The sequence below is a fragment of the Pholcus phalangioides genome, unplaced genomic scaffold (genome assembly GCF_987345545.1).
Source record: "Pholcus phalangioides strain wild (caught in Gottingen) unplaced genomic scaffold, Ppha-v1.0 ptg000040l_1, whole genome shotgun sequence".
Taxonomy (NCBI): Eukaryota; Metazoa; Arthropoda; class Arachnida; order Araneae; family Pholcidae; genus Pholcus; species Pholcus phalangioides.
The window spans coordinates 569,821-581,338 of NW_028301626.1; the positions used below are offsets into that span (position 1 = coordinate 569,821).

The window sequence follows — 11,518 nt, forward strand, 5'->3', positions numbered from 1 at the left end:
TCTCCACCTTTGAAGTAAGGGAAGCAAGATCAAAACTATCATACGTCGCCCGACTTTGGTCACTGGATGATCGTAGAGTGGTGAAAAAACTCTTCATCTACTCTTTCTATTGCCTCCAAAGTACATCCTGGTGGCGTAGGACCAACTTCCTCGGTAAAAAGTATCTTAACACGCTAGTGCTACAAAACATCCAGCGACCAGGTCAAGCAATTAAAACATCGATTCGCAAGAAGGCCCACGAATTGTGGAGGCAAGAAGTACTAAAGAAATCATCATTGAACTACTATTGCAGGAAGTTAGCCTATTCCTGGGTGAGCGCGTATGATGGATCTCTTCCATCAACACTCCTGTTCAAAGCTCGGACTCGCTCACTGGAGACAAACCACCGTCTTGCTAAGTTCACTGTGAACATGATCGCTACATGCCCTCTCTGCAGGATGAACGAGGAAACCATAGAACACATCCTATTACACTGCCCTGAATTGTCACGCTGCCAAATGTACCTACAAGAGCCTCCAGATGTAGATGACGTGTTGCTTTTAGACTCGGTCTAAACATAAGAAGACCATCTGACAAGGAAAAAATCGTGAATGACACGAAAGCACTGCTAATGCAGTGGCATAGCAAAAGAAATTAACTACGATGAGAAGAGGCACCGGTGTTGCGGTGCTAACCGTTACAAAGGCATCCTTATCCTTATCCTTATAACTTGAACTGCTTGTTTACAAAGTAGTTGAACAATTGCTAACTTGACATCATTGAGACAGTTTGGCGTTTGTTGTTTCCCTTTTCCTTCAGACAATCGTAATGGCGCCCGTCGTTCCCGCCGGTAACGATTTCGTAGGCAACGATTCTGACGAAGATGCTCTGCGTCGGAATCCTGGCGGCGACGTGATCGTCCTCGTCTCTGACAGTTCGGATGATGCAGCTGATGGACCAGAGCATCAGGGATATCAGCTCTTATCGTCTGTCGATCCCGCCGAATCCTTCGATTCCAGTCTGATCGAGGTAAATTGTATTCCTAATTACTTACGCTCGTGATTGACATGCCATTGCTAATTAACATTAACAGTTTCCATTACCATCCTAATCTACGAGTCTAGCTAGAAATCTCTCTCTCTGTAGTATATAATACAGTCGAATCTTCCCGTTATAACGAACCACCGGAACAGCTTTGGTATAAGGGACAGGTTGGCGACTTTTTTTTCCGACGCCAAATATGTCCGACGGTCCGAGAAAAAGCCGCCAGACACTACGTGCGCCAAAAAAAAAAAATCGCCAGCATAGAAAACAATAAAAACAAATGGTATAAACAAAAATAAGCTCTGGATTGTTTAAAAAATAAAACTGTGGATAAAAATAAATCAATCAGGGTTTAAATAAAACCCGGGCATTGTTTAAATGAAGCCCAGACTGTTGTTTAAATAATAAATCGATCTGGGTTTAAATAAAACCCACCGTTGTAAATAACAAATCAATCAGGGTTTAAATAAAACCAGGGCATTGTTTAAAACAAAGCCCGGGCCGTTGTTGAAATAATAAATCAATCTGGGTCTAAATAAAGCGTGCATCGTTGTTTAAATAATAAAGCGATCAGGGTATAAATAAAATACGGGCACTGTTTAAATAAAGGGGGAAAAAAAGGAACAATACGAAATGTAATCAAGCACTAACGATACAAAATGGCTGTCCGGCTGTTTGAAAAGACGCGCTAAACAACTAACGCCGCCTGGCAGAATTTTCCAGAACAGCGACAACCCAGCAGAACAACACCGAACCAGAGTGCACCAACGATGGCAACTTATCGCCGGAAAAAAGTCGCCAATTTGGCGTGTCCCCTTATACCAAAGCTGTTCCGAACCACCCAAGAGACCAGAGGAATCACTTCGTTATATCAAAATTTCTTTATAAAGGAATTCAAGGTTTTTGCATTGTCAACGTAGAAATTTATCTGGGAAATTGACGTTCATTAAAACGGAATTCGAGGGTAGTAGTATATTCAAAGGTGGATTTATGGTTTTGTAGCCTGTGGGCTACACCAGTAATTACCAAATACAGACAAAACCTCGTTAGTGCATCATCCGGTTAGCACGTCACTCCGCTTAACGGGTCACTTTTTGGAAGCCCAGTTGTCCAGGCAGGAATTGGCACAGCTATGGCTTACTCCGTTTAACGAGTCACTCCGCTTACTAAGTCATATTTTTACTCTCCCAAGAGTGACTCATTAACGAGGTTTGACTGTACTTTTATTCATGTACATCTCCCCACCCCCAGGAAGATCTTGGTGTCTGCCATGGATCCCCTCCCCCCTTCTCTCATCTTTAATCGTGAACCCCCAAAAATCTTAATATCGGCCATGCACCTCCTATCCATAGCAGCAGAAACTACAGCCATTTATCAGCCGTTGCTGCAGTGGTGGTCGGCTGAAGTTGGTTTTCTGTTGTTCCCAACTTTGAGGTGTGAATGGGAGCCGATCTCCCCGTTAAAAAGTCTCGCCGCAGAGAGCAACAGGCCTACAATGGTATAATTATTCATTTATTACACTTCAATTTGAGTTGAGAAAAAACTCATAGTTTATAAAAAAAAACTGATTGCAGATGGCAGCACCACACATAACAAGCATTACACAGAAACAAACTTCATGGAAGGTTCACTATACATACACACACATTCCAACACGTACCAATTCTGTAGAAGTTCCGCAGAGGAATATGGACGAGATGCGTGTCTGGTTTAGTAGTAATAGTAGCCATGTATCAGCAAACCTGCTCACGAATAATAGAGGACATTCTATCCAGCACTAGTAAATATAATGTGATTGCAATGCCATCTACAGGACTGGAAAATCAGCACAGGACTGAAGTTTTCTGTTGTGTTGTCGTTAAAACATGATTATTAGGTCCATAATGTGTAAAATTATAACATAGTTTGATGTTTAATAGGGTTTTTCTTAACATCTCCCTATTATCCGACATTATGTCGGATGAGCGAGACTCTACTGTACTTGTTCAACCCCGAAATTTACATAAATAAATTACAAAATAATATGCAGGTAATTTTTGACATTTTCCATTAGCGTGCTCATATCATGATTATTTCTTTGTGCCTCCAGGAGGAAAATCCTGTAATTGAAAACACTGATGTGTCATCTCAGTTACCGCCTGGTATCGCTGTTGCCTCTGAAGAACCTCTGGTACTGTGATACAATTGTATTTCATTATTTGCGATACAAAGCATGCTTTCCATAAATTTCTTACCTTCGCTGGGAAAAGTAAAATTAACAGGCTAATATTCGGAGGGGAGAATAAATTATACTTCTTTGTTCCATGTCGATGCTTTTAGTTCTGAATAATTGGTAATATAAAAGTGGAGAACATGGTTATATCCCACTTCGAATGAAATTGTTACCGCTGTTGCATTGCAAGAGATAGAGAAAAAATACTTTTCTTCCTAACTATTCCCCCCCCCCCTTTTCCTGCTTGATTATGAGTTCCATAAAACGAATACAGTAAAACCTCTCAACATCGATCACTAATGGGACTGTGAAAATGTGGCCGTTATTGGGAATGGCCATTTATTTCTGAAAAGAAAACCTACATCTATGATTGCATTGATACTGTAACATTGTAATAATTGATTAATCGACAGGCTGCAACCAGAGGGGGATTTGAGGATCACTTATGTGGCTCACCGCATAACTATATACTGCTCAAAACAATTAGGGGAGCAAGCAAAAAAGTGAAGAAAACCGTGCGAGACAGCCACGTATTGGCATACAATGGATAGTACACGCGTATCAATGCGCAATACAGAAAAAAGACGTAAAAAAATTTGGAATTAAGCTTTAATTCTTTGAAAAATATGGAAAAAACATGAAAAGATGATTTAGGGCAACAATTTGGTTACATGTAAACGATAAAAGAAAGTACTGTTTAGACATGATGCATGAGTTTTAATAGGGCATGTGGTCTCCTCGAACAGCTAAGACTGCTGCACACCTGTTTGCCATGGATGTGATGAGGTTATCGATCAGACTTTGGGGAATACTGTTCCACTCCTCAAGAAGTGCAATCTGCAAGTCTCGGACAGTAACAGGCGGCCTTGGTCGTGCAGCAATGCGTCGTCCGAGCATGTCCCAAACATGCTCGATTGGATTCAGGTCAGGAGAGCACGCTGGCCATTCCATACGCTGTATTGTTTCAGCTTCAAGCATGTTCTCCACCAGACGAGCTCTATGTGGTTGGGCATTATCATCCTGGAAAACAAAGGAATCTCCAATGGCTCCAGCGTAAGGGATGACATGAGGTCGCAGTATCTTGTCTGCATACCTTCGGGCCGTCAAAGTGCCATTCCGAATGATATGCAGGTCCGTACGTCCGCCTATGATTCCACCCCATACCATCCAACCAGCTTGTCTATATTGTGACCTTTCACGAACGAATGCGGGGTTATTTCGAGTGCCCCTGTCCCTCCATACCAGAACACGTCGGGTGTCACACTCCAGACTGAATCGGGACTCGTCTGTAAACAGCACTTGGCTCCAATAATGTTGCTCCCAATTTCGATGTTCAGCAGCCCATCTTCTTCGGGCCGCACGGTGGCGTGGGGTCAACGGAATGCAGATCATTGGCCTACGTGCATAGAGCCCTCCCTCATGAAGCCAATTACGTACTGTTTGACTGGACACCCTTCGTCCTGTTGCCAAGAGCAACCGTCTTTGCAGCTGCATAGCATTCTCTGTTCTGCTTCGACGGGCTGTTAACCGTACATACCGGTCATCAGTTGCTGTAGTGGTGCGTGGCCAACCTTGCCCTGGTCGACGTCTAACATTTCCTGTTTCTTGGAATCGATTCCACAGCCTTGCAACAACACTTCTGGCGACTCCAACAGCGTCCGCGACACTACGTTGTGTTTGCCCGGATTCCAGTCTGCCTATAACACGCCATGCCATGGATTCTGGTAAATCATGTTGTTGAGACATCCTCAAGTCACCTTGTCTCAAAAAAAAAAATACTGCGCAATCGAATTTCACAGTTACGGCAGTAAAACAGACGTTTCTGGAACATCTCGATTTCTGCCCTTATCTCCTTTTTCTGGTTTTTGACGTCATGAACTTTGATTTGCATATGAAGTTTTCTTCTTCCGTTTCCTGCTAGGCTTTAAATTATGGATGATTCATTTTATGTTACTTATCGGTATACATCTTTGCGTAATTTTGTTAAAACCATGTGCTCCCCTAATTGTTTTGAGCAGTGTAGATCACTTAATTGGCTCTTTTTCACGCTTTGTGAGCCTGTAAATGCTGGATATACCCGGAGAAAAAAAAGCATACATGATTTTGTTTTCCCTATAGAGTTCGGGGGTACTTTATGGGAATCCTGTCACTTTATACTGTATGCAAGTGTTTATAGTCAATGTCCAGAGTCTGAGCAGTTCGAAAATCGGTCAGGCAAAGCTTGAAATACAAAAGCATGTCGTATACTTCAGAGTTTTTGGCATAATGTAAAGTGGCCCTAGCCATTCCATGAACTCAGCGTGAAAACTTGCAAGCGGACCGAATGCGCAAAAAGAATTATAGTTAGTTCTCTCTTTGAATCGTTCCAGAAAATCTTTCATAATTTGAAATTTTCAGTAATTTTTCTTTTCTCTTCCCCCGCTCTCCCTATTTGGTAACCATCCTGTAGTAGCCCTCCGTGTGGCTCTAGAGCCACACCAGTTTTACGCTTAAGCTTGTCCTTTCTGACCTTCAACTGAGAAGCATTGTCATGTTCTGCTTGAAACCAATATCATAGCTGATAAAAATCATGTCACGATCTGAGGAAATTTGAATTTTTTTTTTAGCTTTTTTCTTTTCATTTTTGAAAATATTATCAAATATCATGATGTATTTTCATAATTATTATTATTTTTTCCCTCCTCCTGCTCTGTTCTGAGAAGGCAGCAGGTAACGAGTCTGTGGAAAGCAATTCTTCGCGACTGGAGCCAGAGATGGATGAAGGTACTTTTAGTATTTTATTTTGCTTCGAAACTTGCTCATGCTTTGATTTTTGCTGCATTTAATAATTTGTTTTAAATATTCTGTAAAACCTGTCTTTAACGGAACCTGTATTAAGCAGAAACCTGTCATGAACAGAAATAAATCATGGTCCTGTGATTTCAATGCCCAAATACACATTAAAAAACCTGGATTAGACGGAACTTGTCTAATGCGGAAACAGAGAGGATAAATTTACCTTTTAATGGAAAATTTCATACAAACACTTCGACTGTTTCACAACCAAAGGATCATACAAAATATTAGCTCTTGTATGGAAATTTTTAATGTAATTTCTGCTTGCCAATGCAAGTTCTACTTCACCCACCTTTGGATTTGTAAAAACCGTTACCGTACTTGATGCTGTGGTTTTTGAAAAGCCACGTGTAGTGAAACAGTTGCTTTCTGAAATTGTAACAAAATTTTTCGGTAAAGCAGGCTTTTCTACGGGAGAAATCAGTGTAACAGGTAGATTTCCACATGATACACAATGACTTACAAAATTGTATGCAAGCTGCTTTCCCTGATTGCAAGTGCTGAGCAGGGCTGGAATTAGAAGGGGGGGGGGATTGCTCAGGCAGCAAAATTCAGATGGAAAATCATCAAATTTTACGGTGGTCAGGGCAGCGAAAAAATCATGTTGCCCCCGCCTCTCACACACACACAATAGTCCTAATTACGACCCTAGTGCTGAGGATTGCATAAATATAGATGACAATGTACAAACTGAACCTGGCAATGACAGATATTGACACCCTCATTGAAAATTTCAGAGATAGTCAAAAAGAACGTAAATGTAGTCACTTCAGATAAAGAACAGTGTGGGGTGATGCTGTGAAACCTAAATATTTAGTAATTATAGAGTAAATAATGTACATTTCAATTAATTGGTTTGTTTTCAAATGATTTATTTTTATTATACTGTACTTCAATTACATACGAGATCGCCCCAAAGCAGAATGTTTTGCATTGTTCTGCAACAAGCCTCGTTTACTGAAAATGTTCTGCAGTAAAAGTTCCCATAATAGTGTTTTCTTAAAATTCTTCCAGATTGTTCTGCAGTAGAATTAGTTGTTCTGCGACGTACATCGCAGATTTCGGCATATTCTGCTTTGGGGCGAGATCGTTACATAATTTTACACATTACATCAATTGGACCTCTATTAAGCGGAAGCCTGCGTTCCACGGAAGAAAATCCCAGTCCCTTGCGATTCCATTGAAGAGAGATTTTACTGTATTTTCCTTTGTCTTTTTTTTCCCTCCACATTAAACATTCTTTGTATTATTGCTTGGGCATTTTTGTCATATATTTCAATTTTTAGCCATATTTCTCACGAGAGGGCACATGGAATACAATAGTTTACTTTAAACTATTTGCTTTTAGAGTCTATTATACTTAAGATACACAGAAAAACTGGCTAATTTTGTAGAGATACTGACTTTTTTGGAAAAATTTCATCTCTGCCCTCGCCCCTCTTTACTGGGACTCGAACCCAGGTCCCTTGAATACCAGTCGAGTGCTCTACCAACCAAGCTATAGTACCAGATAGAATATTTAACCAGTGGAGCGCATGTATATGCTGAATGGTACCATGTATGGTCAGTGACAACAATCAACTATGGCTCATAAATGACAATAGGCCACCAGAAGGCGACATATATTTAGAGAAAGATGTACTCTCCACTTGTTAATATAAGATATACAGAAAAACGATAATTTTGTAGAGATATTGATTCTTGGAAAAATTTTATCTCTGCCGTTGCCGGAATTCAAACCAGCAGCACCTATAGAGCAATGCCTCCGCACGAAGCTTGTGACATCAATGAAGAAGGGCATTTCTCCTATTGCCATTGGATATACTGCAAAAAAAGGTAAAGATATTGCATGCGTGGCCTGCTATATCCAATGGCAATAGGTGAAATGGTCCCTCTATTTTTGGGACCCAATTTTTGAGTCCTTAGGAGTTCCTTATACGTGTTAAAATACTGTAGTTTTTGCCAGCATTTTGAGCCAAATTTGTCATTTTATGTGGAAAAACGTGGCAGCTCTTTCTTGTTTCGGTGGCAAAAGGGTCTTTGATACTCAGAGCCATCTGTAGCGTGACCTAACAACCGGGATGACACTAAACTTGGTGGGGACTAACGACGACATGGGAAAGATTCTGGAGGGGAAAATGGTTTCAAACATCACAGATTCATCACATTTATTTTTCTGGCGAGGACATCACCATCTATGCGATGTTCTTGTGGATCACACTTTGCATCTTTTGCACAACATTCTCAGCTAGGGTTACCAGGCATCCTCCCGTTTGATGTCATTTCAAGCAGCATCTTATATTTTCAAAAATCCACCTTTCTGTCCTCCTTTTCAGGTGTCAGAAATTATTATTCTTTTTCCCGGGAAAAACTTTTTTCGCCTCTGAAACACAATCAAAAAAACTTCATTGATATGAGAATTTTTGTGCCCCCCCTCCCCCGACACACACGCATATATTTACTGTGGAGGGGGGGTTTATGATGCCGTTGAAATTCCCAGAATACAAGAAAAGAAGTTGCTCCCAAGCAAGGCAGATGCTATTCTAAACATGGTCCAGCTTGTCCCACGGTTATACAGTGAAACCTGTGTGTAACGATAAACTTGTCTATAACAACATTTTTGGAAATATCGCTGTCTACATTGATAATCTGCCTATGGTAATATTTTTTTCTAGGTCCCCTTCAGTATCGTTATAGACGAGTTTTACTGTATATACAAAAGACAAGGTTCTTGGCCCAATAACATCTCGCCATGCCAGGCAAAGGTCGCAAAGCAGACCAAGTCTCCTGGCAGATGCATGTGTATTTTCCTTTCCAGCGTGGCACAACCCCTCAGGGTAAAGTGGTCATATCCCCCACGGTACAGAGTCTGGGGCCGTGTCTGGCTGTACACAGTACCTCTACAGTCAGTAGCACCAATTCATTATAAGCGAAAAGAGATGGATCAGAGTCTGTTATCTTTTCCCCATTTTCTGCCTTTTTTAGAGGTTCTGATGCAGTTGGGAAAAATTATCGTGGTGGGGTTATATCAGTATAGTGGCACCATCTGTTATGAAAATTAGCGTTATCAGGCATCCTTTTTCTAAGCTTTTGAATCTGGTAACTATCTTCAGCCACACAAAACAAGTACAAATAGGTAAAATCGGGTTAATTTGAAAGCACTGTTTAAATCACGCACAGAGAATTTACCGCCAACAGTTCATCACCACGTATATGTGTGAGTGAGTGAGGAGTAACTCAGCTACTCACTTACTCTATAGAAGTATTGATGAACGTAGTGAGAGTTCATTTCCCTTTTAGTGCATTTTCTCTTTTATGAATTATGTGTGTTGGATTTTTCGTGAAACGTCACTAATATTAAAGCTATTTCAAACAATATTATGATACACTAATTTAATTCTTTCTCCTCCCACACAAGCATGTAACACCAATTTATAGATTTCTTCCCCTTCTAAATGTTTCTCCAATCTCTTCATATATAGAACGCATCGAAGTTATCAAAACCTTGATGAAGTCTATCACTCTGCCAGAAGATAACCTGCCTACTTGGAGTTCCGTGGTTCCCGAAGAAGAATGGAAAGCCGCTCTGTTTGAGAAAATCCGATCCCCATCTAGTGATAGCAAGAGTTGCGAGACCGGTGGTATTTCGCAATAGGAGAAGCACGTTGAGTGATGAGGAATCGCCAATATAGATATCGAATGTTAATATTTATCTTCGTGTTATTTGAATGTGTAAAAATCACTGTATATAAATATATATTGTATATGAGTTCCGAGAAGTTCATAGAGTAACTGAGAAATTATAAATACTACATTGCTCATTAAAAAAGGGAAAACTAATTAATCTATGGAAAATTGAGCTTGTTTATTTATCGTCATGTAGTTTTCATTGCTGAAGTATGAACAACGTCATCTATAGAACAAAACCTCCGCATGAAGCTTGTGAAGTCACTGAAGGTCGGAATCAGGAAACGTTTAAATGTTGATAAAAGTTTTAATTTCATAAACAATTTTCACTTTTCTGAAAGACCAACCTAATTAAGAAAAATTAGTTAAAAATTCATTTGAATATATCAACCATTCACTTAAAATAGGGAAAAAAGCACTTTACGATAGTTTCATTTCAATCATTCAAGCATTTTTTATTATTTATACTAAATATGAGTATGCAGAAATACGGGGCGATTATAAAAAAAACTATCCAGACATATGGGCCCCTAACTATCATACCATTCACAGAAACTGAATGAAATTTTGGCATAAGGTATTTTGATGTATGCGCTCAAGAATGATATGGAAAACAACAGTGTCACTCTAACAGTTACGATTACAGTGAGAAAATTTCGAAAATATCAAATGGCAACACCAAGTTTTTTTGTATTGAATGCGATCTCCATACTGAAAAACACTAAATAGCGTTGGAATGGCACCTGTAGCATGAAAATCCCCGGAGCTAGGTGAGGAAAAAGTAAAAATGACTTTGCCGTGCACCAAAGCATAAATGTTCGTTTCATTCGTCACACCGTTTCTTCGGCTGAGATCCCAGCCTGATTAGTCCTCCACAAGGTCATGTGGAAAACTTGTGAAACACAATAAAATGCTTTATTTTATGCTGCTTCTCTGTCCTTATTGGTTGTCCTCACTTTTAGCCTATCTACCGCCGGTGATTTTCATGCTACAGTTGCCGTTCGAACGCTATTTAGGGTTTTTCACAATGCAGATCACATTCCAATACAAAAAACTTGGTGTTGCCATTTGATATTTTCGAAATTTTCTCACTGTAACCGTAACTGTTAGAGTGACACTGTTGTTTTCCATATCATTCTTGAGCGAATACATCAAAATACCTTATGCCAAAATTTCATTCAGTTTCTGTGAATGGTATGATAGTTAGGGGCCCATATGTCGGGATAGTTTTTTTATAATCACCTTGTACATAGGCCTATTTGTAAAAAAATTCAATTAAAAGTGATATTGTGATGTTCTTAAATTTCGAATAACATTAATACACGAACAATTTTCAAACATACTATAAAAAAAAAAAAATGATGTGAATTCAAGATCATGTTTTATTTCCATCTATATGGGCATGAACAGAAATTTACAGAATCATTATTTTGACAAATGCTTCCAACTTTCTCTTTTTTTTCAGACACTTTTTTACATTTCATTTGCTTCTTTGAGATACATTCGTTGTTCTTTTCTTTGCAATAATTTTTGAGGAAAGTGTTTATACTGAACACTTCACAATAAACTCAGTAATGAAGCTGGATGAATGATTCGAACAGCCATCGCTAGGAATCAAAAGTTCCTTTTGTACCAAAATATTAATTATCAAATTTCATGGCTAGAGATATCTGATTATTACAAGATAAGAACATGATCTCGTTTTTTTCTGATACAAATTTTTGGATTACTACACAAGAGTACATAACAATATTCAACTCA

General features: G+C 39.5%; 1 protein-coding gene across 2 annotated transcripts; it reads left to right on the top strand.

Annotated features, from left to right (window-relative positions):
- The first annotated feature begins 717 nt into the window (after nucleotides 1-717).
- On the top strand, nucleotides 718-9,921 carry LOC149065235 (uncharacterized). Of its 2 annotated transcripts, XM_089254222.1 has the most exons (4): nucleotides 718-1,008; nucleotides 3,113-3,193; nucleotides 5,938-5,998; nucleotides 9,553-9,921. In XM_089254222.1, exons 1-4 carry the CDS (start codon nucleotides 808-810, stop codon nucleotides 9,723-9,725), a joined length of 516 nt encoding a protein of 171 aa, XP_089110348.1. In that variant the 5' UTR covers nucleotides 718-807; the 3' UTR covers nucleotides 9,726-9,921. The 2 variants fall into 2 exon arrangements, with proteins under 2 accessions (XP_089110348.1, XP_089110349.1); XM_089254223.1 differs by lacking the exon at nucleotides 3,113-3,193 and having other exon boundaries at nucleotides 9,553-9,914.
- Nucleotides 9,922-11,518: the final 1,597 nt, after the last annotated feature.